This window comes from Colletotrichum gloeosporioides (genome assembly GCF_011800055.1).
Source record: "Colletotrichum gloeosporioides strain Lc1 chromosome Unknown consensus_29, whole genome shotgun sequence".
In the NCBI taxonomy this organism is placed as follows: Eukaryota; Fungi; Ascomycota; class Sordariomycetes; order Glomerellales; family Glomerellaceae; genus Colletotrichum; species Colletotrichum gloeosporioides.
The window spans coordinates 77855-105572 of NW_025544674.1; the positions used below are offsets into that span (position 1 = coordinate 77855).

The following is a 27718-nucleotide window of genomic DNA, read 5'->3' on the forward strand; positions in this document are numbered from 1 at the left end:
CATCAGGCTGCTTGGGCGGGCAGGCAGAGGAGCCTTGGCTCCGATCACCGTCGAATTCGCCCGCTGGTGTTTCCGTTTTTATGGAGAGCAAGACAGCTCTAGTCTGTTCTGCAACCTCGTAATCAACAATGGGGCCGGTCATCCGATGTGCGAAAAAGCGGCATCCAAGTGGGAATTCGACTGACTTTGATAGTAGGGGAGTGAGTTGAGAACTGAGAAAACCCCCGGCTAGGGATTGGACTGGCTTGACCGACAAGTCAGACACGGAGTCGTCGTCAGGATGTCTCTCGCTGCTCAGGATACGGGCGAGCGCGGGAATGCTGACTCCTGCTTTTAGCACCTATGCACAGCATGGACGGCACAGCGAGCGCGAGGCTGGAATTGGCCGTGGGTTGACAGACATGGACGCAGAGCCGTTAGTGAACGGATCGCTGATCATTGATGGGATCAACAATTGTCAATGGCGATGGGCGGACAAGCCGGCCCTTTACTTCTACCACCATCCTGATGTGGCCCGGGGCAGCATGTTAATGAGGAACTGCAAGGGAACTCGGGCCTTCCATCTCAACTGAACATGATTAGGGCATTTGCATTCGCGTCCGCATCCGCGTCTGCATCAAATGTCGGCATCAGCATTAGACATTTGCAGTGCAGACTGCCGCCGCAGACGAAGAGACGAACACTCAGAGAATATCGGTTTGTGGAGAGGAGATTCATCTCCGGGCAACAATGGACACCCGATCTCGTTAGCGGAGCGGGCAAAGCAATACTAACTGGCACCCTGGTGCCATCGGTGCTGCAGACAGAGTGCAGAGACCCTGGGAGCTGCAGAGTAACCTCGTCCAATCCCTGCCTAATTAGAAGGTCGCTGAACCCTTCCATCCTCCACCCAAGCCTCAACTCCACCGAAAAAACAACACCAAGAAGCCCTGTCTGACCCTGGGCCACAACCCCCGAAAGAATATCACCCTGGCCTGGCACGTCGCCACGGCTGTTGGAGCCTCCTGACTGACCGACCTGCCTGAAGTTGAGGGATTGGCACTCTAGGGTATCTCTGAGCCGTCCAAATGCCGTCGTGGAGCGGGTCTTAGTACAAATCAGGGCAAACTGCCCATCCGTAGGTACCAACGGGCGCCCAAGAGGGAGAATCAAACATGCCGTGCTGAGACGGAGGGGGAGAATCTACGGACACGGCCACTGTCTCTTGCCCATCAGAGACATCACATCTACCAAGGATACGGAGAAATCGGTACAGACTCCAGAGTCGACGATAGAATGGATGGATCCCAGGTGGTGACTCCACGAGTTTACGGTCACATTCTCAACTCAATGGTACGACGTCTCCATTCTGAGCAAAGTCGGCCTCGTGATTGGCAGTCGGCGAACAGACCCCGACAAACCCTGGCCCTGTCCATCCAGCAGGAAATACGCCGGGTGGCTGGCATGGAGACGAGCTAAACCCAATCCCGCCCGTTCTCTCCATTTCGATATCGCGAGCCCGTGGCGTTGTGGTCAGGGACCCCCGGGCCTCCTTTATTTTCGACCTTGTGCGGAAGAAGCTCACCCCGGACGGACGCCTGTGGCCTGCCTATCTGCTACTGTACGGCAATGTATGCACAGTACCACCCAGCATTGCTAGCCTAGGCAAGATGGCTTCCTCCATGCCATGTTCCGCTTGGTTCCTCTTCCTGCCCAGGCGCCGCTTCTGCTGCGTGCTCTCCACGGGCCCTCTCCTCTCGCCTCGACCGAGCTAGCCAAGGTACGGCTAATTCTAACGGAGCACCACACGCCTGAGCCTGAGTTTTTGCTTGATATTAACCCCGTCAGCTTCTCTCACGACTCACTTCCTTCTTCTTCTTCTCCCTCCTCACCCTCCAGCCCGTGTGTCTTGCCTCTCGTTACACAGTCGAAAAAGTTGCTTCTGCCCTTCATCTGTGTCTTATCCGCCCCTCTCGCACATATAATCTCTTGCTCTCGTTTTATACAAGAGATCTTCGACAACTTCGCTGTTCCTAGTTTCGATTTTGTGCCCGCTCATAGGACCAGTCCCTCCGCCTTTCGCTACCACTAATACATTTCTGGACGACGGCTCTTCTCTCCGCCAGCAACGGCTCTCGCTCAAGTCAACAACCCCTTTAGTCCGTAAGTCGACTCCGTCCCATTCCTGACGCCTTCGCCCCCAAAGACTCGCCTCCCTCTAGCCATGTGCTACTCAAACAGCTGTCGAAGCCAATGTGGAGCAATGAGGCTGTGGAAAGAGTTTAGGAATGCAGCATACAGAAATGTTGCTTCTGTCCACAAATATGGCTTTTTGCTGACCAGGAAACGCAATAACAGCAGTTGATATTAATACCTGGCTATCTAGCTCTCCAATTCTTTGTTGAGAGCTCCGTTTTTCTATCCTCCCACATCAACACCTCGAGTCGATCACCGAGCACTCACACACACGACACACACAATGCCTTCATTTAAGAGCACCGTCTTCGCCGTCGCTGCGGCTTTCGTCGCCGCCGCCCAGGCCGACTACGTTATCGAACCCAAGTCCGTTCCTCTGGCCACAAGAAGTGCGTTATTCTACCCCCAAGTCCTGCTCCACCGCGATGGAGAGTGTGGGATGTGAACACAGATGCTAACAGCAAGCTGCAGAGGCCTGGTGCCAAGATGAGACGAACACTTGTCCTATCATCTGCCAGCAGGTTGAGCCCAGGACGACTCTGGTCAATGACTGCGACTACGTGAGTAGCACCCGTCCCCAACACGGCTTTAGAGCCACCAATGGAGGGAAGTCAAAACAGTACTGACAGGACTGCCACAGAACTCTCTGACCTACGGCTGCGTGTGCGGCGACGGCAACCAGCCCAACATGACCGAGTACTCTCTCACCCTTCCCTACCACGTCTGCCAGGAGTACGGCAACCAGTGCGTCACCAAGTGCGGTCTCGGCGCCAACGAGTGCGCCTCCAAGTGCCGCGAGGACAACCCCTGCGGAGCCAGCAACCCGACCCGCGCCAACAGCACTTCCACCGCCTCCGGCACGGCCACCGCGACCTCCTCGTCGACCAGCGGCGCCATCTTTACCGGCATGGCCGGCGACGACGGCAGCTCCGGCTCCTCTGGCTCCTCCGGTGCCGCGGCCTTGGGAATGGGTCGCGAGGCTGGCTTCGCCGTGCTCGTTGGCAGCATCCTCGGCGGTGTTGCGCTCCTGCTCTAAGTGGCTACCATGTGTGTGTGTGTGTGTGTGTGTGTGCGCTGCTGCTTCGGGCGTGAGTCTGATCAGACGATGAGAAGAAGAAGGGGAAGGGGTGTGTGGCTGGTTGCTGTGTTGCTGTCTCGTCCACTCTTTTGAAATACCCTCTTGCACAAAGTTATTTCACATGCTCGGCGTTTATAGGCGGGGAGGGGAAACGAGCGTATCGCGCGGTTTTGTCCTCCTCGGGACGGCATTTTCATTGATAACGGAATGAATCATTGGGGAAATGATTTGGGACCAAGAAAAAACAACTAATGTCTTTTAATATCATCGAGCAGAACACTTGGGCAACGAAGAAACCGAGCGGATGATGGATGAGAGGAGGAAAATAATGTCATTTAAGCGCTCTTGTTTTTAGTTTTGGGAGGCACGGCTTTGAAAGAGGTCGAGTCGAGTCAATGAGAAGAAGCGAAAGGAAGCGGCGCCTTTTTGGGCTGCAAGCTTCAGAAAGACTACGAGTTCATCCGTCCCGTTGTTGTGCATATCGTCGTATCTCGTGCCGGCACTTACACCTACTCCGCTTCTGCACTTTTCAGTGGTAGTGTCTCCGGTGAGTCTCCCCGCAGGATGGAAGGAGGAGCAAGCTAGAATGGGGGCCTTATCTAGAGGCTGAGCACGAGACCATTGTCACTGTTCATCCTGTGATGTGATTCGTACTAGGCATTCTTCCCGCAAGACGATGATTCCGATATCGTGGGCGAGCTAGAGAGCATATCGGAGCGTGGGCCGATATATGCGCAGCGGGAGAGGGACAAAGGATGAACGGTTTGGCAGACACGGGATGGTGACGGTGTGGCGGGCACCAATTAGAGTGGCCGGGACATCTTGCACTGGTCTCGGGCTTGGTCGATGTCGATGTTCCATCAACTGGGACATGATAGCCACATGCAAGTCTTGTGCACGGCATTGTATGGCCGCCGATGTTGGCGGCCGGCGGCGCGGGAGGGTCACGGGGCCCAGCATGGCGGCACGGCGGCCCAGGGCCGGACCCGATCCATGTGGTGGATCCCCCCTCCCTCACGCAATGAGGCTGAAGTTACCTGAGGCTGGGGGTGGGTGAACAAGGGGTCCTCACATGTCATCTTGTAGGTGGGTAGGTAGCCAGCCAGCCAAAGTGTTGTTTGAGAGGTTGAAATGGGGGCCGATTATGAGATGATCTGTCTTACGGGTGGACTTGCTGTAGTCGGGTGGTCGGGGGACGGGCGGTAGTTCGCATGGCCCAATTGATCGGTGTGATGTTGGTCAATGGCCGATGGCACGTTAGCGACATGCGCCGCAGCTCCTCCGAGAAAGATCAGGTGGAAAAAAGCTGGGTAGGGTACGGAGTAGGTCCGTAGGGCGAGCGGCGCATGCAGGGCTGGGCTCTCACATGCCAAAAGTGTTGCGCCGCCGTTTCTAATAGTCTGAGAAGACGCTGCGAGATTCGCCCAAGACTTGCGTTAGGGCTCTTCAAGTATTGCATGCGCCCCGAATCAACCCAATAGCAACGGCGATGGAAACGGCGAGGACGAAAAGGCGGTAAATATCGATGGGGGGATGCACCTTGTCTGGGTTTATCCTTTTCGCTCTCGGGCTTTTGGCAGCGAAGGACAGCGTGGGATAAAACGGGTGAGGAGGAGCTTGGGGCGTCGGGGAGCGCGTGTTCTCATAGGTAGGGTCTTTTTTGTCCCCTCTTGGCTCTCTTTTTTTTGTTGAATCGCCGGAGATGAGGCAAGCGGGGGGCGGGTGCTGCTGTAAGCGCAGCGGAGGCTCGGTGTTGATTGGACGAAACAGGGAGCCGGTCGTCGTCGATGGCCTGTGATTCGCGATGGGAGATGGGACGGAAACGGGCAGACCCCTTGTGCGGTGGTGAGTTGCTGCAGGGGAAGAGGTAAGAGAGGGAATTTACCTTAGGTAAGGCGGTGATGTAGAAGGACACCGAGGGCGACGAAGACGATCCATGGATGGCGGGAGTAGATGCGGATGCGGAGAGGGTTGCAGTTGATGGCAAAGATGGGAGGCACACAAAGGCAGCAATCACGAGGCAATGACAATGACAGCGAATGACGATGACGGTGCCTGTACCTGCCTTGCTTGCCCTGCAGGTAAGGTAGGTAAGGTAAGGTAAGGTAGGTAGGTGCGAACCGGCCGCGTAGCTACGGCACTGAGGCTCCTGCTTCCCGCCCCGGCCGCCGCGCCCAGGCTGCTGGACCGAGTTGAGCTTGCCTTGGCCGCATCTGACTTGTCCCCGGATGGAGCAGCGTGTGGCAGATCGCCTGTAATTTGCTGGCTTGCTGGACATCGAAAGTCACAAAAGTCCACTCTCACGCTTCCAGAACGGATGGATACCTCTGCCTGCGCCTCTGGTGGACCAATGCACCGCTCAACCAGCTGGGGTACAGTCTACCTTGCCAGTCCACCGACCGACCCCCTGCTCTTTTTCCCCCTAAAAAAAATAAACGGCCAGCTCTCGTCTATGATGCGAGGCCATTGAGGTGCACACTTACCTGCCTTGACCTACACTACTTGCCTTCCTTACTTTCTCCGATCCCAAGTTTGCATGCACAATTAGCTCTGTCTTTTTGCGGTGGAAGCCGCGCGCAACACATCTCTTGTAGCTTTTGTCTCTGCTATAGATATCCATCACTTCCCCTCCCCCACCACAAGCCGGTGTTGCATCCTGCTCTGGTCTCCTTTTGCTTCTGGACCTTCTCAACTTCCTCGGCTCCCCTCCTCACCCCTCTGCCTTCTTCTATTGCTACCTTCAACCCCCACGTCGTCGCCGAACACCCGTCATTCCAGACATCGCTGTCTCTGGGGCGCAACTTGTGCAGAATGGGCACCAAGACCTCTGAAAGTGAGCATCACCCCTGTCTCCCTCGCTCCCTTCGGAAACCCAGACCAGACACCCGGGTCCAGATGAGCGCTCAGCTTGTGGAATGTTGCGCCTGCAATTGAGGGCCGAGGTTCCTTCACGAGAACATATGGCGGCTTCTACACCTTTAACAAGCAACTTTGGCTAACCTATTGTCTTCTTCCAATAGAAACGGCAGCCGCCGAATGCATCTCCGACGATGCCCTCATCCATCTTAAGTCCTACAAATACTCCGCCGTCGACAAGTCGCCCATCTCCAACTACATCCTTAAGCCATACGTACGTTAGCCCCTCCGACGATCCCCCTCCTCCCGCCATGCCTTGCCCCGCGCCGTCCGAGCGGCTCTAGCCAGCCAGCCATCGCGCGCTACATCCGTTCAACAACCTGCTAACACAGCTTGCTCGCAGTGGAACGCCTCCGTCGAGCTCTTGCCGCTATGGCTGGCGCCAAACATGGTGACGTTGCTGGGCTTCTTCTTCATCCTCGGAAACATTGGCCTTCTGGTCGTCTTCATGCCTGATTTGGTTGGACCGGTATGTTGAAACAGAGTCGGGAAAGATTATCGCAGTGAACGCTCTGCTAACGACGCGCAGGCTCCGTCATGGTTATACTTCAGCTTCGCCTTCGGTCTTTTCATGTACCAGACCATGGACAACCTCGATGGAAAGCAGGCCCGCCGAACAGGAACCTCGAGCGGACTCGGCGAGCTCTTTGACCACGGAATCGACTCCCTGAACTGCACCTTGGCCAGTCTCCTCGAGACCGCTGCCATGGGTCTCGGCTGCTCCAAGTCCGGCGTCTTCACGGCGCTCGTCCCTTGCCTGCCCATGTTCTTCTCGACATGGGAGACGTACCACACCCACACTCTGTACTTGGGCAGAATCAACGGCCCTACCGAGGGCATCTTGATCGCCTGCAGTGTCATGGTTGTCTCTGGTATCTACGGCCCTGGTATCTGGACCCAGCCCATTATTAAGCTTTGGGAGGGTCACGAGAAGTACATGTTCGGCTTTGCTCACCTTCTGGGCGAGACCTCCATCCGTGACATCTGGATCGGAATGATCGTGTTCTCCTTGTTTGCGACCCATATTCCCTTCTGCGTCCTCCACGTCATCAAGGCCCGTCGCGCGCGTGGCGAGCCTGTGGCTCCCGTTTTCTTGGAGTGGACGCCCATGGCAGTGTTCACCCTCGCTATTGGCGCATGGATCTACTCGCCTTACACGACCCTCCGCACTGAGAACCACCTCGTCCTCTTCTGCCTGACCATGGCCTTCGTTTTTGGTCGACTCACCACCAAGATGATTCTTGCTCACTTGACCAAGCAGCCGTTCCCTTACTGGACCGTCATGCTTGTGCCCCTCGTCGGAGGTGCGTGCCTTGCCAACCTTCCGGTCATTGGCATTTCTGCCATCAGCGCCCAAACGGAGCTGTACTACTTGTACGGCTACTTCATCTTCTCCGCAGTTGTCTACTTCCGTTGGGCCTACCTCGTTATCACCAGCATCTGCAACTTCCTCGGAATCAACGCCCTCACGATTCCCAAGGAGAAGCAGCTCGCGAACAAGCAGGCGCTTCTGGCTGCGCAGACGGGGCCGATTCTCAACGGCACTGCGAACGGCTTCAAGAAGGAGTAGAATCTCGAAGTTCTGCGAAGACGAATATAGAGGTGATTCAACACCAACGACCGACATGGGAATGTCGATGACGAAGAAGGAGGGAACTTTGAGTAGAGGAAACTACAGCACGTCTCGCTGCGGCTGAGAGGGATACGATTGAGCTTATTTTGCATTGAAGTCGGCGTTGCAGGAGGCTGATCCCAATTTCAACATTGCATGCGCTGTTGTTCTTTTTATTTCGGCGCTGAGGGTGAGCATGCCGCGGATACTGGCATGACTGGACTACGTTTATAAGTACTATAACTATTTAGTAGGGCGAAAAAGAGCCCCTTTTTGCATAATATCATTGTTCAATATTCAACGTTCCACCTAGTATGTTGCGGGTTCGGGTAGTGAGGTTGATGTGGTGATCATGACAGAGTGGCACGACATTCTGCAAAGCACCAGATAAAATCTAATTGTGAGGGGTTCCAAGTGTCTCGCGCTGTGTGAGTGGCGGCTTGTCTCCAAGGCACCAGAGTCCTACCAATGTTGAATTCCCGATAGTTTGCTCCGCGAGATTCCCGAACGGTCCTCACAGATATTTTGGACAACAATTAATCGAGTCCCATTGACTCTAGTACATCACGAAAGTCCATGTTGGAACTGTTCGAGACTACGTGTGACGACGGGGCTCCGATATAGATGCTTCTCATATATCAATAGCTCCTTTGATCTTTGATTTTCGACCAAGGGTTGCAAGGTAGTTTGCAGCATATCAACATAAGAGCGAGCTGGACTGCCTGTTGACAATGTGGTGCCAACATCGCGATGGGGAGTAAACCATGCGCTATGTTATATCGCAGCGACAACGACGTCGAAGCTGCGGTTCAGGATGCTGTGGGGTATAGCTGTCCGTCATCGGCTCTGCTGAACTATTCTCCAGACGTGTTCGATGTGAGAGTATTAGACTGAACTATGGCTGCTAGGTTTGGTGGACGGCTGTTATTATTTTCCAGTACTTCCATCAACTGCGGCCAGCGACAAAGAAAAACTAGTGCGACTAAACCTTTTTGAATATGCCGGTTGTATGCGAGATAGTATAGTCTGTCACGTTTCGTATTAGGTAGAGATGGTATATTATTGATTCTCCTCGAGGGCGAAGTTGGGATTTTGATACGCGAAACAGCAAATCGCAAAATCTGTCTTTTTCTTCATGAATGGGGAAACCCCTCTTCGGCTCTGCTCCAAACCCAGCACTGGAAGCTCTGGTTTGGTGTCTTGGAGCGACGAAGTACTCCTTTTTTTTTTTGTCTTGTTTTTTCCTATGGTATCTTCCATGGACATCTTTGGTGGAGTATCCTGACTACTTATTCTGCTGTCAGTTGCTTCACGTTGGCTCGGTATTACGAGTCGAGAAACGGGAGTGCTATCCGTTAGATACGAAACAATACTTGCGCGACGGGAGAGCCGGTCAGTGGAGGGGAGAAGTAGCATGTACGATGGTTAGACATAGATTTTCATACGTATCTTTGTTGATCGGTCTATGTACCCTTTCGTTGATTTTGCGTTCGCAAAGGGTTACCTGCCCACTGGGGTTGCTTGGTCCTCATTGTTGAAGGAAGTCAGAAAGAAAGAAAGTTGGATTAAGAAGTTTCTTATAGAACTATCTTAAGGAGAGGGGGGGGGGGGGGGGGGGGGGGGNGGGGGGGGGGATGAGGAATACGGCTATTACTAGCATCAACTGCTTCGCGGGCCACAAGGGCAGGGTGCGTTACATAAGAGGGGTATCCCATATGCAGAAGGTCTTTATGACTTATGGTAAATAACTTTGCAATCCTATAGCAGCTGATGATGGCACGAATCTCATGTGCATGACTTCGCTTGCTACTTTCCCAATTTTGCATCAACCTGCTGAAGGAGGTTGCCAGGGTGCCTACTTCGAGTCCTTACTATTACGGATATGTAAGTTGATACGCGACATGAATGTGGCTTGTAGGAATAAGAATAAAATTATATGTTGACAACAATGATAGACACTAAATCACATGGTACTTAGTTGTCGTCTACCAAAATTGGCCCTTGTAAAAGGACATGTGTATCAGCTTACCACGCCGTAGGGGTTTGTTGTAATATCACGGTCAAAACGAGTCTCACGAATCATACCAAATCATATATATGGAAATCTCTGGCTCCTATATAGCTGCTGATGTTCGACAACACGGCTTTCTTCGCCAGATGGAGTTTGTTGAGCTCCCTTCAGCTGCATAAGTCAATTAGAGAATACTATGCCTCCCCGACACAGATCCACCGCTTGCTTTCGACCATGATTTAAAGCTGAAAGACAATGTTTCTTTCACGAAAGTCTGAGACAGCAAATTGCTCGCTGTGAGCTGTGACAAATTCAAGCTGGGGGATGGCCGAGAAATAGGTTGGTCGTCTCGTCTTATCATTCTGACTTCTATTGACAAAGGTCTCTGTCAACTATCTTCGTGGATGTAATTCGAAGTAACTAGGTAAAATTTGCATGTATTGTGCAATCCTGGCTGTGATTTTCTACCTTGACAATGTTGGTTCTTGTAGATGTTTTTCTAGATGAAGTGTAAGTTCTGCATCTGGGTGTCAAATATTGTCTTTTATCCTCTCATATGGTTTTGCATGTACCTTCAAACCCACCATGTTGCCTCTCGTACCCCTTTCTGTTCAAATATTCGACGAATATTTAGGGGAGCTCACTGAGGAACGCGGGCCACGAAGCTTTCTTAAAGATTTGAGAGCTCTATGGCTGCGGTCAATTAAGAAGTATTTGCTTCAGATAGACATATGGGACTTTCGAACAAAAAAGTGATAACACATGATGATGACATCAACCGTCGTGGTTTCTCTCGTTCAGTCTGTTGTCCATGACTGCGGGCGTGCATCTTTCGAAGGGCGCAAACCTTGATGTTTGCTGCAAGCCAGAATGAAAAGTTGAGCGCCTTTTTGCGCCATACCCAAAGATGAAGTGCTTGTCATTTTGCGGGATCACAATACTAAGGCAAGCTGAATGAGCAATCATGATGTCTCCAGACATGCGACCACAAATCGACTGCTGTGTATGATGTAATGACGATAAAAAATGTGGGAAAACAACGACTGACTCCGGTCGCAATGCATTCGCAAAGTACGGCAAAGGTTCAAACACCCTAGTGCTCTTGGCCATGGAATGATCGATTTCAAGACAATGCATTGACGTCGGGCTGGCAGAATTTCCAATCCAGGGGCGAGCTCAGGTGAGGTGGTGCTGCAGGAAGCAGAGACGCGAGGGAGGAGAAGAGAGGTCTGCATCCGGGAAGATGGGGGATGTACATACACTCGCCACATAATCTCGGTGGCGACACAAGTATCGTGGTCACAGGTTCTCCCACCTCCTTCGGTACCGCCGATGGGCATTGAGCCACTGTCAGTCCAGCGGCCACCCACTACGTCCAACAAAGGCAGGCATCACCGTGGTGGACGCAAACACTGGTCCAGGCAGGCAGTCGCAGCACTGGGCACACTGGCAGAGGACGACGCGCCCCAAGAAGGACAGTGCCAATTGCAGCGAGGAAGCCCCCCAAAGGGGAGAGAGCAAGCTGAATCAAACCCCCAAAATCCTGCCAGAGGTGCCCGAGAGGCCACTTCCCGCATCGCATCAACGACGACACGAGACGAAAAAAAGCGGCAGAAAAAAATTCATCGATCGACACGTCAATCGCCCTCGCGACGAGCCGACGGGAATACAATGAATGGCTATTCAATCGTCGCCCATGGCCTCTCTCACGCGCTCCACCCGGAGGGCCAACGCTGAAGGGCTTCATCCCCATTCCCTTCACCATCCCCATCCCGTCCCCGTCCAGCAGCAGCCGACGCACCAGCACCAGCAGGCCTTCGCAGCGAACACTGTGACGCGCGCCGCCCCCCAAAACATCTCCGCCTACCACCACCAGCTGCCCGGTCGCACCAAGCGCCAGCTCGACACGGCCGATCTCGTCGATTTCGACCACCCGAAGCAAAAGAGATCGCGTTCGAGCATCGAAATCCTCATCAAACCTGCTCCCCAGCCCGTCAAGCCCGTCGTTGCGAACGCGACTGCCGCCCACAACGTCACCACCACCCCGACTCCGCAACCGACGACGACGACGCCTCAGGCGACCCCCCTAGCGAGGCCGACCCCGAGACCCGTGCAACAACACGTCGCGACAGTGCATCCCCTGAAAGCCCCCTCGACCCCCGCGACCGACAATGCGCCGCAGTTGACAAAACATCAAGAAAAAGTCATCAACGGCATTAAACATGAGTTGGATCGTTTGCAGCCCCGCGAGGCCGATACCCACACAAAGGAGGGGGGCCGCAAACTGCGCTCGCAAGAGGCCACTCGTTTCAAGAGCGAGCTGTCAGCGTACTTCCCCGAGTATGACGAGGTCATCGGAAACGATCCAAAAGAACAACGTATGCTCCACGCTCATGCTTTCCGTTGCCGTGCTTGTGCCGGATCGGCACGGCATTACAGGATACTTACTGACCCGTTGCCTGCAGACTTGCTGAACGTCGATACCCCGATAGTCATTTTTGACTCGAACCCCACACGCCTTCAACCGGCACCATGGCTTCCGTTCACCGGTGCAGAACCCAGCGCGCCGAGTGACGCTTCAATGATCCCGCCCAGCGCACATAAAGTCCCGGTGCGCGGATACGGCGACGCGTTGTTCAGCGATCTCGTCGATGCACAGCGTATAGACTTTGATTTCCTCGGAATCTCTCACAAGAGAGAACCTGCTGAGGATCCTCTGCCAGATGCGTCCTTCGTGCCCTCGCACAAGAGGGCCGAGAGACTGGAAAAGTCTATTCGTAACACAGAGCGTGGTCGGGCTCAACACGAGAAGGACCAAATCGCACGTCTGCTGGGTGGTCTGCAAGGTCATGACTGGCTGCGAGTCATGGGTGTAAGTGGCATAACGGAGAGTCGAAAGAAGCAATACGAACCGGCGAGGCAGCACTTTATTAAAGGCTGCCAAGCCATCCTCGAGAGATTCCGTCAATGGAGTCTGGAGGAGAAGCGCCGCAAAGCCGAAAAGGATCGTGCTCTTGCTGAAAAGGCGGAGGCGGAAGAAACGAGTGACGAGGATTCTTCCGAAGGTAGTGATGAGGATGATGCCGAGGAAGACGACGCTGGCAATGTCAGTGACGGTGATCCTCCTGGCTCTTCTGACGATGACTCTGTGTCGCAACAGCTTCACGAAGAAGCGATAGCAAGGTCGAAGGGAGCAAAGAACAGTAAGAAGCGCCCAAGGGTGATAATACAACCCCGGCCTCCACCAAAGCCGGAACCGCCAAAGGAGTTCAAGTCATTCTTCAAGAAGAGGTACGAGCGAGACGCGGCCTTGCATCGGCACAGGCGGGCTGGTCGTAAAGTGGTTGCATGGGGACATCCGATTCCAGAGATACCCGAGATCGATTTCGATCTCCCCGAAGAGTTTCGTGACGAGGAAACGTTGAAGATGCAGGCGAGGAAGAGGCGTCGCGATCGTCGAGGCAGGCACTGACAGGCCTTCCCGTGTGTTGAGTAGGAGGTCCATTGGCGCAGTGTCCTGCGAAATGTGTGTCAATGTGTTGTAACATAATCATTGTAGACTGCTGGGTGGCATGGCTCAAGAACAAGCGTTTGAATTAATCGATGAGGGAGAAGTTTTGCAAAGTAAACTCATGTTATTGCTCCACACGAAGAGGGACCTGTGAGAAACGCAGGTAAGATAAGTTGTGAGAAGGCCACCTGTGTCGTAATTGTCCGTTGCAGGCCTCAAGAGGAAGATTCTGAGAAGTGGCGGGAAAGGTGAAGGCCGGACCGTGAAAGCTTGAGCTTCCTTGTCGGCCGGCGCGACACCTCAGGCCCAGTGATGAGCACGGACCAGACCCTCCAACGACCAACCCCTCCAGTCGAACTGAGGTGGAAGGCACGACCGACAACTCACGCCTGCAAGTTACGTAAGCGAGATGGGAAAAAAGGCCCACGCAACGGCGCAGGAGCCAAGGTGGTAGCTCCATCCAGGTCCAGTCTGCTGTCCTGTCGCGGCGGACCGTGGACGCGCTGACCAGGCATGGAAGGAAGGCCTGAACTAACCATCGACTGCCGACCTCAGAATTCCGGTGTTTGGTCGCCGCAGCAGACTCATCTTCCGCTCCCACCTCTTGCCCAGTTTCTCGCCGCCGTCGAGACGATCGACTTCTTTTCACTTCGCGCCAAACTTCTCTCCATTAATAATACTCTCGCCTTTTCGCCGTCGCAGCTGCCTCAAAACGAACCCAACCTCGCGATAACGACGGCCCCAGCGACAGGATGGTGAAGGCCCTCGTCAAACTTCGCACCTGAGAACCTCGCGTCGGCGCACCTTCCTCGCCCGCATTTGCCGACTTTACCTCCCTCTCCCCATCGCGACTCGATCGTTTCCTCGTCTTTCTTGATGAATGCCTGCGACACCGTCGTCGCGAGCGCATCATAGGCCATCATGAACCACCTCGACGCAGCTGCCGCTGCGGCTGCCCCCGCCGTTGAGGAGGTTATCGCCAGCGACTCCGAAGACGACCTTCCCCCCATGAAAGACGAGCCTCCATACCCCTACTTCGTCATTCGACAAGATGTTGAAATCGAGCTCAATTTTCGCGAGAAACGCATCCGTGGAGTGTCCCACATCACGCTCGCCGAGCTGCCCGGCACTCACGTCGACGAGTTCGCCATTGACGCGCGACAATCCGAAATCGATCTCAAGAATGTCACGGTGCAGTTCCTCAAGGATTCGCAGCCCGTTGGCGCCCCTAAAAAAGTTTCAGCGAGCTACCGGGACCCGTATAAGTTACTGGATTACCCGCCATACTACAACTGGAATGCCGAACACCACGACCTGAGGAAGATCCGAATGCGACCCCTCATGCATACCCGACAGAGCGACGTGCCCGCCGAGAATAGAGAGACGGTTGGCTGTACGCCCGTAGACGGTGCTTTGCGAGTCAACCTACGGGACCTTAAAAAGGTCAAGGAAGAGTCAGGAACAGGAGTACCGAAGCGGCCAATGCTCAAGATCCGCGTCTCGAGCATGACCCCGAGCTCCTTTGAATCTCCAGAGAGCGAGTTGTCGGGAAGCCGCGAGTACCGAGTGACGATACCGTTCGAGACCAAGCTTGTCAGAGATGGCATCCAGTTCGTCGGAGTCGATCCTGGAGATCTCAGATACCCTCACGCATACACAAGACATTCCATCGAACCCGGAACCGCGTCTTGCATTTTCCCATGCATTGACGATCATGGCCAGCTTCCTACGTGGTCAATAGCCGTCAAATGCCCAAGGACTCTGGGCGACGCTCTGTGGCAGCCCCTGGCTACGCAACAAAACACGAACAGTACTACAAACGGCAACCGGGATCAGGCCCACGTTGGCGACTCTACCTGTGATAAGGACTATTTGCTTACTGAGGAGGACAAACTCCTCGAAATGACCGTAGTCTGCTCCGGATCGTTGTCAGACGAGATTGTGGATCCGGAAGATGAACGCAAAAAGATCATGACATTCGAGATGGACAAGAGGGTGTCGGTGCAAAAGATCGGCTTCGCGGTCGGTCCCTTTGAGCACGTCGACCTTTTCTCCAACTTTCGCACTGAGGAAAATGACGAGAAGCTTGGCGCTAGTGCGCTCAAAATCCATGGCTACTGCCTGCCCGGAAGAGCAGCAGAGGTCCAGAACACATGCGCAGCACTTGCAGCTGCAGCCGACTTCTTCACTCTTACGTTTGCCAGGTATCCTTTCGAGAGCTACAAGATGTGCTTTTTGGATGACATGGTGACCGATACTGTGGCCCTACAGTCAATGTCTTTCGTCAGTACTCGACTTCTTTTTCCTGAGGAAATCATCGACCCAGAAGTGGATGTCACGAGACAACTGGTTTTCAGTTTGGCGTCCCAATGGAGCGGCATCAACTTGTTTCCCAACACGCGCAGAGATCTTTGGGTCGTCATTGGCATCGCCTACTACATGACCGACCTCTTCTTGAAAAAGCTTTGCGGCAACAACGACTATCGATTCCGGATGAAAGCCATGTCAGACCAGCTGGTCAACATTGACATCAAACGGCCATCGTTACATGAACTCGGCAATAACCTGCACCTGGGAGATTTCGAGATGGAGTTCATGATTCTGAAAGCCCCCTTGGTGCTCTTCATCCTGGATAAGCGTTTGATGAAGGCTCCTGCTCAGACGAACCTGACACGCATCATTTCTCGCATTCTTTACAAGGCCAACATTGGAGAAAAACAGAGCGAGTGGATCATCAACACGGAGTCGTTCCAACGAGTATGCGAGAAGAACGCCCGAAATAAACTGGAGGCATTTTGGGGCCAATGGGTTTACGGGTCTGGCTGCCCACGGTTCGATGTGTTTCAGCGTTTCAACAAGAAGCGACTGTGCGTTGAGATGAACATCCGACAAGTCCAGGACAAAGCCCTAGCAGAAGCGCAAACCCTGAAGAAGACGGAATTCTTGCGTGCTATCAAAGAAAAATACCACGGCGTCAAGACTGAGGAAACGATTGGACTGTTCACCGGCCCAATGACGATAAGGATTCACGAAGCCGACGGAACGCCATATGAACATATTGTGGAAATCCGCGAAGACGCAGCTAAGGCGGCTAAGTTCGAAATCCCGTACAACACAAAGTACAAGCGTCTCAAGAGGAAGAGGCGGGCCACAGAGAAGCTCAGCGCGCAATCAGCGGCAGACCCCGATAACAACGAGGAAACGCTATTGTACTGCTTGGGAGACGTCTTGACCGGCGCCGAAGACGTGAGAAAGTGGGAGTTTGCAGAATGGGAGCCTGACATCGAGAAAGCTATGGATCAGGAGTCATACGAATGGATCCGGATGGACGCTGATTTTGAGTGGGCCTGCGAGATGAAGACCAATCTTCAGAGCTACATGTACGTCTCTCAATTGCAACAAGACCGAGACGTCGTTGCACAGCAGGACTCGATGCTGTACCTGCGAAAGAGCCCACCACATCCACTGGTCTCTACATTTTTGACGAGAACCCTCGTCGACCGACGGTACTTCCACGGCATAAGAACGATGGCTGCTGAGACGTTGCATCAACACGCCACAGATAAGGTTGGGATGGCAGGCATGACTCACCTCCTCAGGGCTTTCCGTGAGCTCTTCTGCGACGAGAAAGGCGAGCCAAGACACAACGACTTTACGGACAAGAAGCAGTATATAGTCCAGTGTGCATTGCCCATGGCCATCGCCAAAATCCGCGACTCGACCGGCAAGTGCCCTGAACCTGCTCAACGGCTTTTGCTGAAGGAGTTGGCAACCAACAAAAACGACAACAACCCATACTCCGCAGATTTTTATAACTCCAAGATCCTCGACGCTCTAGCAACGAGTCTCGTACCTGAGAAGCGACGCGACTCTGGAGATCAGATGGACCTGGATACGTCGGTCGATGAGCGGGCAGTGCTCGTTGAAGTATTGGCCGAGATTGACCGCCACCGTAGGATGGATGAGTGGAACAGTTCTTACCAAAATATCTACACAACCACTGCCCTCGAATGCTGGCGGAAGCTGATGAAGGCAGGAGTCATCACCAAAAGCCCCATTAACTTTTGGCAATACCTCCAGGACGGGACCTACGACTTGGTGCGTATCAAAGCTTTCGAGTGTCTCGTCGACCTTGGCTTCATGATGGACATGCCGGTCTTCAGATTATTGTTGTCAGTCATTAGCACCGACAGGTCCCCGTTCGTCCGACACAAGGTCATCGACATCTTCTGTACAGGTTTGGCTGCCCTTGCTTTCGGCGAGCAGTCTCAGCCCAAACTGCCCGCACGTGGCCCTATTGGGGACGAGTTGCAAGTAGATTTTGATACCGAAGCAAGGACTCAGGAGCGGCGGAAGCAATTTGCAAGGAAGCAGGACGTCAATGTTGCGCTTGCGGCTTTGAGGACTGAAATGGAGGAACAGTACTCGGACCACGAGCAGGCGCTGCAAAAAACAGTGTGGAAGGCTCTGAACGCAGAAGTTCTTGGCCGCGCTGAAAAGATCACGCTCTTACAGCTGTGTGGGACTATGTTTGATGTCGCTGACCGATGGACGGTTACTCTCAACTTTCCGAAGCGATGGAGAGTAACTCGTCCTGTCAAGCCTCATCCAGGCAGGGTAAGCAACTTCATTCCTCGAAATGGCTTTTCTAACAGTTTGCAGTTCATGGTCAACTTCAAATCGTATTACAAGACAGCGCTGCCATCGGCGAAGCCGAAGGAACCAGTGCCAGAGCAGCTGCCACCTCCGCCCCCGCCCCCAGTACAGCCGCCGCAGCCTGCCAAACCTCCCGAACCCAAACGCCTGATTGTGAATATGAAGAGTGGCATAGCCAAGAAGCCGTTACCCTCGGCTCCACGACCTGTCTCAACTGCCCCTCGGCCCACCCCATCTCCAGCCGTGCAGTCTCCAAAACCAGTTTCGGCACCATCGCCAATACCTCGGGAAGCAGACTCGATCGTTGCATCAACCATCCGGAAGGAGACGACACCAAAGCCATCAACGCCCAAGCCATCGACGGTGAAGCTTCCCACATCAAGGCCGTCACAGACCACCAAGCTTTCTGTGGGCAAACCTCCAGTCCCGAAGCCCTCAGTTATGAAGCCTCAAGTGTCGTCAAGCTCGATCTCCGCGCAGAATGGCCGCTCTACACCGCAGCCGGGGTCTTCGTCTGACACGCCGAGCAGCAAATCACAGAAGCGTCCCCGACCTGATAAGGTCCCTGGCGTAGACGACGCGTCCCCGGTGCTGAAGAAGGCGAAACTGAACGCGCGCCCTGACGGCACCATTCCGAAGCGACGCAGGATGTTCCGGTTTAAGCACCCGAAACTCAAAGAAGTTATGAGGAAGCTCGGTGTAAAGTCCCAGATGCCGCCCCCGAGAGACCCTTCCCACGTCAAGACTCACAAGTCGGCTTCTCCGTTCAGTGTGCGGCCTTCTCCTGCCGCATCTCCTGCGCCTGCCCCATCTGAGAGCAGTATTATGGCAAAGCCAGCACGCAAGCCGTTGCCGACGGGCTCGTCGGGTGGAGGAGGCTCATTAGGGCCAGCGGCTAGTCCGCCGCCGCCCGTGGCATCTCTCCCGCCCAAGCCTCCCTCTCAAGCTTCCCCGCCACCGCCCGAAGGCCAGCCGGCATCCAAACGCGTCAAACTGGTCATCAAGAGACCATCGACGTCTACCCCGAAGAACTAGAGAGCAGAAGCGCAGCTACGTTTCGCATGACAGAGGGAACTACTCTCTCGACAGTTTTGCTGCACAATTATACAGGCCCCGCAGACTGGTCTTGATGAGCATATCTTTTCTTCGTAATTTATTTTCCTTTCTTCACTTGTCACGGCCCCTCCTCGAGACATCACATCAGCATTACCAGGCGTTTGGTCTTGGGACAAGAAAAAAAATGGGGAAGAGAACGGACTGGGTAGGTGGGGACGGACAACGTGCGGCTCAAGGGAACGAAGGTCGTGGGGAAGAGACGACGGGGGGATGCCACAAGTCGCGCGAGGCAGCAGTGTGTGTACACAAACAAACTATTTTCGAGAAAACCAGAATTTTAATGATACCCTCGACTGGCGTAGGTAGTCCTCGGGGAGTTTCCTAGTCCACGCAATGATTGGGTATCGAATGAGACAAGAATGTTTTCTCTCCGCAATGTGTGTAATATGCGAAAGTGATTCCAGACTGGACAAGTCATCTGACTGAGGCTTCATGCGACTCATTATAGCGTCGTAGTGTCTAGTTTCACAGCGTGTCATGTTCATTGCGACCTTCCTCTCTGGATAAACAACCCCGTTCTCGATCACGAAGCCCATAGCAGATGGTGCACTTGACGTCATTTTAACTTCACTGTTTGTTTTTGAATTTAGAATATTGTACAACGCTTCTTCATCCGGAAGCACCACCGTCTCTGTAGAACGGGCTGTTGCCCTATCCGTGGTGCATGTAGTCCAGACTCGCGGCTTAGTATGCTTACATAGGAAACTTTGCTCAAAAGCACAGAAAAAAGAAAAAGAAAGATGTGTGCGGCGATCCAAGTTGCGGCGGCCAAAAGCTTGCGCCGTTGCGGCCTCTCCTGCGTCTTTGATATCGTCACATTTATCCCCTCACCCACGCTCCCCAGTCCATTGAACGCCAGTGTAATTTTTGATCGGCAAAGTCTGCTCTGTGTGACTTCGCAAGCTCGACAAAAAGCAAAAAGCCCCGCCTGTAGTGATGATCAAAACCCCTGAACCTATTATCCAAATGGCGCGGTCGAGAAAAAGAGGGTATTATTAATAGAGGACCGCGCCGCAAGACCACTTCGGGTGATGCATTAGTGGGAGTGACCGTGGTCGTGGTCATGGTCATGGCTGTGGCCGTTGCCGTGGCTATGACTGCTGTGGCTGTGAGCAGAGTTACTGCGCACACTGCCGCCGGCGGTTGTTGAGTCAGAGCAGCAGCCCTTGCCAACGCAGTTCTCGACGCAGTCCAGCAGACAGGCCTGCTTCGGCGAGCCGAAAGTCTGAGCAGCACCATCGTACTGCATCGCGCGGTGTGCGTTTTCGTCCTCGGGGTAGTCCTTATCACCACAAAACTCGGGCTGGATGGTGGCGGAATGAATACCATAGGCGTGGAGGCACTTGCGAGCGCGCTTGGCAAGCTCCATATACTTCTCGCCGCCCTCAGCCGAAATGGGGAAGCTAACCTGAACGTGCATAGAGGCGACGATCTTGGTGTCGGAGAGTTGCCAGATGTGGACGTGGTGACAGCTGATAACGCCAGGGAGAGTTTGGATGTCCTCGCGAATATCATTCAGGTCGATATGGTCGGGAGTGGCCTGAAGAAGAATCTTGGAGGTCGCCTTGGTCAGGGGGATGGCAGACTTGAGAATGATGAGGGTAATGAACAGAGATACGGCGGGATCAGCGTAGAAACGGCCGGGCCAGTCAGTAAGCCAGATGATAAGAGCCGTGACGATGACACCAACGTTGCCCAGGGCGTCACCGATGACGTGCAGAACCATGGCGTTCATACCCATGTCGCCGTGATCGTGGCCGTGGCTGCTTGATGCCTTCTTCCTCTCCTTGTTGTGGTTGTGGTCATGGTGCAGGCTGGACTCTCTTCTGGGGCGCTTAGAGGCGGAGCGGCCACGGCCATGGTCATTCGTGTAGGATTTGTTGCCATTATTCGCGAGGAGAGGAGACTCTTCGTCAGCCTCGCCATCCTCGACAACAGTCTCATCAATTTCACTCTCGCTCGTCGACTCCTGGCCATCGAGTTGTGGGCGGGTGGCAGCGATAATCTCCTGGCGGAAGCTGGAAGGATGGATGCTGAGGTCCTCAATGCTAGTAAGGCGGGAGTGGTGGCGGTTGCTGCTCTTGCGGCGATCGTGGCTCTTGGAGGTGGAAGCACGGCTCGTAGTACGGTCAGCCGGGTCTGAATCTCTCTCGAATCTAATGTGGCGAGTCTCGGACGAGGCGGCAACTCTGGCAACAACGGCTTCGGGGAAAACATCGCCGGCAGTACCGTCCTCGCTAATTACGTTTGTGGCACGGCCCTCCTCGGCGGCGTGTTCGTCGGAATGGGCGTGGGCGTGGTCGTGGTCGTGTTCGCCCTCCTCGTGGTCGTGGTCATGGTCGTGACCTCCGTGGGCATGGCCGCCGAGGACAAAAAATCCGACAAGGTTGGAGGCAAGGCCGAAGGCGCCGACGATAAGGATAAGCTGGGGGTTGTCGATCTCGGGAGGGTCGAAGAATCGGGTGATGGCCTCGAGGATGATGGAGACGCAGAGAGCGATCAAAAAGACGGCGTTGAAGAAGGCACCGAGAATCTCTGCTCGCAGCCACTGCAAAGTCCGAGTCAGCTGGGAAGTGCTTCAATGTTGAAGACAGAGGTAGCTTACGCCGTAGGAGTACTTGTCGGTGGTGGCTTTTCTCGCGACAGCGACAGCCCAAAGACCGACACAAAGGGAAATGATGTCGTTGAGCTACGTCAATTAGCAATGTGTCGCACATTGTGGTTCCGCGCAGTTGGCGAAACGTACCATGTGGAAGGCATCCGCCGTCAGGGCCAGCGACTTGACAACCAAACCAACAATCAACTCAACCAGGAAGAAGACGACATCGATGGCCAGCATGATGCTGATCCGCGTCGACTTTGACCACGCCATGATGGGCAAACTTCGGAATGATCGCGGACGATAGGAGGGGTAAATGAGCTTCAGGAGCTCAGTAAATTATTGGGTTGAGCCAGTAAGGCCAATCGTGGACGGGAAGTGAAGTCGCTGTCGCCCTGAAGGATGATGAGTTGAAGTTGGAGATTGCGCGCGCAGACCAGGAAGGCTGAGTGCAAGGGGGTAGGGAAGTATGGTGGGAGGGGCGGCTTGCAGGTTATATTTGTGCAGGCACCTACCCACTACCGGCTGGCAGCAAGATTGACTTTTCGGTTCGGTGGTGGACGGGATGGTGTTGGTGGTGGAGAGCGACGCCCAGGGAAAAAAGAGAAAACGAGAACAGAGACGGCGGCGGCGAGCTGAGTTCGGCGCTAGTTATGCTGTGTACTGGATCTGTGGGCGATATGGACAGATGCAGGAAATCCCAAATAGATGGAAATCGCAGCCACCGAAGGATGTCTGTCTGTTGTTGTTTTGCCGGTACCAATCTGAAGGCCAATGTCACTGCTCTCGCACCGTTATTTTTGCTGTTTGTGACACGGTGACCGACGGAGAGAGAAAAGTCGGAACGCGGTCGGACGCAAAGACCGCCCAGTGCGCTGCGCGGGTTGCAGGTACGCAGTGCAGTACGTACGGATACTGGTGGTGCAGGCGCAGGTGCAGGTGGAGGAGGTAATAGGTGGTGGACAGGGGCCCGACGTAGAGGATGACGGAATTAGACTTTCTTTGCTTTTTCTTTTCTTTTTGCTTCTCTTCTCCTGCCTACGTCGGTACCCGCATGTATCGTTCGCCTTAACTACGCAGTGGCGTCGCCACTGCTGAGCAAAGATTGGGGGGCAATTGGGGTAAGGACTTTTCTACTCTGGCAGGCACCTGGCAATCTGGCTGGTCAGGCGAATGACATGTGCTACTAGCCCCCAACACACAATAACAAACAGAAAGGATTAGCTCCAGACGAGACGAAGGCGTTTCCAGAACAGGGACACAAGATGGGCAATGTCTTCCATTTGAGAATACCAGGGATAAGGAGACGCGCAGGGAGGTCTTAACTTCCGCGGCAGGGATGAGTACAGGAGGAATGGAGAAAAGCAGTTCTACAGCTGTTTGCCCGGGCTGAATAATAGTGTCCCCCCTTTGTTTTACGGAGGAAAGCAGATCAGTTAAATGAAGTTCGGAGCTGCATCGGTCGTCCGTTCTTTGCAAGCTGCTTGAAGCTCGGGCACCGGACTTGAGGGGAAACTGTTTGGACGGCCATGGCCCGGTTCCTGGCATCTTGCGCGAGGGGACACTGGAAACCCCCGGAACTGCAGAGAGCAACGGCCCAGAGTCCTAGTCATGGTCATGGAGGCAATACGCAGCACCGATAGGTTCCGGAGTGCATTAGAAGACGATGATGCAGCATTATGAAAGCTTCTCAACGCGTCTGCTTTCACTCTACGCCGACATTTTTGTGGGCTTAATAGGCGGGTTCTGAGCATTGAGCCTGCGTCTATTGCGATCGGTCTCTGATTGGCTTATGCAGGGACTTACACCACCAGAGTCACCACCACCGCGACGAATCTGAGGGTCTCCCCACGGCTGGGGGCCAAACCAAACAACTTCACACTATTCCCGATGTGGGAGTCTTACCTCCAGCTCGCCTCCTTTCCTCCCTTCCTGTCCGTTTTGCCAGGTAGCCAGCAAGTTCTGCAACAAAAGCCATCAGCTTCGGTTCGGAGCTTTCCCACGGATACCGCCCTGGTGGGATTCCTCGTCGGCTCGGAGTAACATCGTCGGGTGTCACCGGATCGAGGAACCCCTACCAAACAACTCCGTATGCACATATACCGTCATTGGGTGGCAGATCATTCCATTCCAGAAAATATTGACGCAATCCTGGCTCTCCCATCCGTCCATCCATCCATCCATCCAAACGGGACCCCCGCCCGATTTCGGCGCCATGCCAGTTTCGTTTCTTCCCAATCCTCCAACAATTGGTGCCACGGATCGCGAGGCCCCCTGTTCCCCGACCCACGACGCCGGCTCAAATTCGGTCGGCCAAGCCGGGATCCGTCGTCGCACCCCACCCGTCGGCCCCGTTTCCCGAGTCACTGTGTTTCTAAGCACCGAGATCCGTGAAACTCCTTGTCCAACGTCGTGAATCAGCCTCATCCTTGTCCATCTCTCACCAACACGAACTCCAGCCGTATCTTCCGCTTAAACCACTCGATTACTATATAGATTTAGAAATTGGAAAGTAGGAGGATATTTCGCCTGCCTAGTTACGTAGGTATGCAATGTCTCTCATAGCCTCATTATGTTCGGCCATTTTCTCCGCGCTACGAAGTTACTGATAGCATTTCGAGACCGCAACAAAAGTTTTGTGGTGATGCTTCAAGGCGATTGATTGCAATTGCGTTTCTTGGGTGACGAGAGGCAACGGATGTTGGGATAGACCTATAAGGCCGACGTGTTAGCTCCGGACACAGGCTCTAGTGTTATGCTTGTTGACTCAGCCTTTGCACAGTCGCAGGGCATGCCAGTCGTCGAAGTTCTTGAAACCCTCCTGAACTTGGGCTAGCAGACGTATCAGTTGTGGTCACGTCAGGGATAGTGCGATATATGCGCTGGTGCTTCGAGGACGTTACGCCAGAGCACCACATGCAATCCCTACGTTCTCAATGACTTACGTGTGGACACAATTCGTAGTAAAGACTTGGTCTTCGACTTCGATGTCTTCTCACGGTTTGAAGAAGAGTTTTGCTAGCCGGGCAGTTTCCCGTATGACTCCAATCGCAGCGCACTCGATACTTCGATCCTGCGATAGACGAAGACGATGAACGACGATAGTACAGGTAATTAGAAGCGATCACGACAGCAGCAACGACGACGACGACGATGATGATGCCGAAAGCGAGCACACAGGGAATTTATTCGCTTTCGTATAGAAAAGTAAGGGGTCTCAGTAGGACATACTGATTACACGCGTGTCTGGTGGACACTGCCTTTCATCCCAGTCAACTCAATGGTCCCTTTAAGCGATTTAAGAAGTTAGATTGAAATTCAGCGTCGTGCGAAATGGAGGAACATGTTAGAAGTCTCGATGCCCCTCAAAAAGTGGCCGTGTGGAGAGATGAGGTATAACGACAGAGGGTACCTTAAGGAAAGCGCTTCGAGGGCAGCTTTGACTGAAGCAAACAAGCAATATGTAGTGCTCAGAAAGCTTCTTCGCCAGGCAAAGTTTCACATGCGAAGAAAAAGAAAACCGGCGGATGTTGTTGCGGTGGTCTTCGAGGGCCATACTAGTGACTGCGAGCTCTGCATTTCGGTTGCCCTGAAGACCTCGAGCTGAGCAGGCACTGGGTTTGGTTTGGCAGACCAGGCGCCGCAAGGCAACTGGTTCGCTTTGGTGACTCGTGATCCTGGTTGAGAAGGCGTCGTATGTGGCATCCTGATTAGAGACCTGGTGATATTGCAGTTAAAATGACCCCTCAAAGCATACCTTAGCTCACACCACATTCCCAACAAAAATGATCTCCCTCAACCTGCGCACTGTAAGATTCGGGCTTTGCAAACTTGCACCCCTTCTATCGTCACATCTCAGGCGGTCCCGGTACGATGTGATTCCCTGCGTATATTGCTGAGATCTACCTTTGCTTTCTCATTATTGCCTTGAATCTGTCACAGTTTGGTCCACACGCTTCGTGCCGGCCTCACGTTTTCCCAAAGTGCTTCGTGACATCCTTGAATATTTCGTTCGGCAAGTACGACTCACCACCACGCAGACCCACCACTTCCTTCCATCTCTCGTACTTACCTTACTTAACCAACTTCCATCCCATCTGCTTTCAACCAGTTCAGCTAGGGTCAAGTGGCCCAGTTGGTAAAACAAGACAGCATAAATCAAATTCTTCTCTAGAGGCGCTTCTGGTTGTCTGAGAGGGGCGCTCATTCGAATCTCGTCGAGGGCCATGAAAAGGGTGATTCCTTTTTGACGCTTTTGCTTTTTTCNATTCGAATCTCGTCGAGGGCCATGAAAAGGGTGATTCCTTTTTGACGCTTTTGCTTTTTTCCCTTTTTCATTTGCCCAACCCTAAGATTTGACGGCATCTTTTGCAGTCAATACTTTTAACCATCGACTTACGGCACTAGACAAGTCACTCTGTGCCAGCCTATAACGTCCACGGTTTTAGGTAGAAGCCTCGCGCGCAGAGAGCCATATGTCTCGTCCGCCTCACCCGTACTTTCTCCCGCTCTATTGCAAAGTATTCGTAAAGCTCAAAAGCATGTTTCGAGCCTCTCGGAAGTCTAAGTATGGAGCATGCTCCGAGACGCACGCTTGTTTGCTTCACCCCATTACCCTCAGGAGGTTTCCGCTCACGCAAAAGCTTCTGCTAGGCTGTCTCCAGGGACCCGTAGATGGCTTCAACGTGAGGAGGTGACTTGACGCCCACAGTAAGTCTCCACCGTCGGCGAAAAACAGACCTGCATCAAAAGCTAATGACCGGAAAACCGTACTGCATGAATTATCTCATGTACCTATAGGACATTTCTACTCAGTTTGGATTCAGGCATACCATATGGAATGATCTTCACCGATAGTGCCTAACATAATTTTCACCCAGGTATAAGGTGTGTTAGTGTTTACTCTTCGCCAACTCCTCCAAGCCTGTGTCTTGATTTCCCTCGCAGTCTCATCACCGCTTACCTATGAGCACGGCATCCGCGCCGATGCTGCGGCTTGAATTATATGGCCACAGGCTTTGTGGACGCGTCCGCGATTGGCTTGTCGTCGCGTTGTCCGCATGGCTCTCACCTGATTATCCCACTTCCGCCCGAGCTCAACTTCTAATGACCACGCGGCAGTTAAACTCAAGTTAGATTAACGCGTTCTGAAAGCCTCATCAATGTGGGACTCAGACGTCTTTTATGTCATTGCTCCAAAAACACTCTTGTATCAATGATATCAAAGTCGTAGGGTGGTGTACTACGAGATTTAAATCAGCTAGACAGGCGAACAGTATAAACTTAGAGTTCAGATGAACACCCTCATTGACGTCTCTGCTCCAATAGAGCGGATAGCAAGACATCAAATGGTGCAGACCTCCCAGCCACCGCCCTCTTGGCTCCCATGGAGTGTCTCCGACAGGTTAACGCCGCGCCACACACACGCCCATTCGCATAGGCAACCCCGCATTGCCGCTCAATGTCGACCGGCCCTGTATCGATCTTCGTGAGCACACGCGGGCTACACTTTCTCGGCAAAAGTCATACCCCTGCTGTGCCTTCTCCGGCGTCTGCCTGAATGCACCTGCCCCAGGCCCGCTGGCTCACCGAGCGGAACGTTGGCGCCACTTGCAACCACGGTACCTTCCGGATGGGCAGAGCTCATCATCGAGAAGGGAAGTGGAGATCGACAATTTCTAGGCGGAGGAGTGTTTGCGCTACAACCGTTTTCAGCCGGGATTGAAGCAAGGCGTGTAATAGTTGCAGCGGCTGTGGTTCACGGAGAACAGCCGACAGGCGAACCACAGAATGGGCTTCTCTGGTTACAAAAAGTTCCGGAGGGGGTTGGTAGTGGAGAAAACCAGATAACGTTTGAAGTGGCAGTCAAATCGGAGATGTGATGAAGGAGAAGCCAAGTGGTGGCACGTGGGCTTCTGCCTGGAAGAAGTGGCGGCTCGGCTGGGTACCGGTGATATGTACCCCACCCCGCCGCTTCACCCGGACCCGGGCTCGGACACCAGGTGGATCACCTCCGACCGTTGGCTGTACCCGAGCTGACGATC

At 53.7% G+C, this 27718-nt stretch overlaps 5 protein-coding genes across 5 annotated transcripts; 4 read left to right on the forward strand and 1 right to left on the reverse strand.

The window, feature by feature from the left end:
- Positions 1-2458: 2458 nt before the first annotated feature.
- On the forward strand, positions 2459-3211 carry GCG54_00000022 (uncharacterized protein; the record flags this gene model as incomplete). Its single annotated transcript, XM_045400166.1, has 3 exons — positions 2459-2564; positions 2647-2735; positions 2816-3211. 3 exons carry the CDS (start codon positions 2459-2461, stop codon positions 3209-3211), a joined length of 591 nt encoding a protein of 196 aa, XP_045266653.1.
- Positions 3212-6064: 2853 nt separating this feature from the next.
- Positions 6065-7739, forward strand: GCG54_00000023 (putative CDP-alcohol phosphatidyltransferase class-I family; the record flags this gene model as incomplete). Its single annotated transcript, XM_045400167.1, has 4 exons — positions 6065-6086; positions 6274-6383; positions 6513-6638; positions 6699-7739. 4 exons carry the CDS (start codon positions 6065-6067, stop codon positions 7737-7739), a joined length of 1299 nt encoding a protein of 432 aa, XP_045266654.1.
- Positions 7740-11488: 3749 nt separating this feature from the next.
- GCG54_00000024 (uncharacterized protein) lies at positions 11489-13264 on the forward strand (the record flags this gene model as incomplete). Its single annotated transcript, XM_045400168.1, has 1 exon — positions 11489-13264. The coding sequence occupies one exon, from the start codon at positions 11489-11491 to the stop codon at positions 13262-13264; it is 1776 nt and encodes a 591-aa protein (XP_045266655.1).
- A 960-nt stretch (positions 13265-14224) lies between these two features.
- On the forward strand, positions 14225-18994 carry GCG54_00000025 (Transcription initiation factor TFIID subunit 2; the record flags this gene model as incomplete). The annotated part of the gene is made up of 2 exons (XM_045400169.1): positions 14225-17920; positions 17966-18994. The coding sequence occupies 2 exons, from the start codon at positions 14225-14227 to the stop codon at positions 18992-18994; spliced, it is 4725 nt and encodes a 1574-aa protein (XP_045266656.1).
- A 1117-nt stretch (positions 18995-20111) lies between these two features.
- Positions 20112-21947, reverse strand: GCG54_00000026 (Zinc/cadmium resistance protein; the record flags this gene model as incomplete). The annotated part of the gene is made up of 3 exons (XM_045400170.1): positions 20112-21623; positions 21681-21764; positions 21822-21947. The coding sequence occupies 3 exons, from the start codon at positions 21945-21947 to the stop codon at positions 20112-20114; spliced, it is 1722 nt and encodes a 573-aa protein (XP_045266657.1).
- Positions 21948-27718: the final 5771 nt, after the last annotated feature.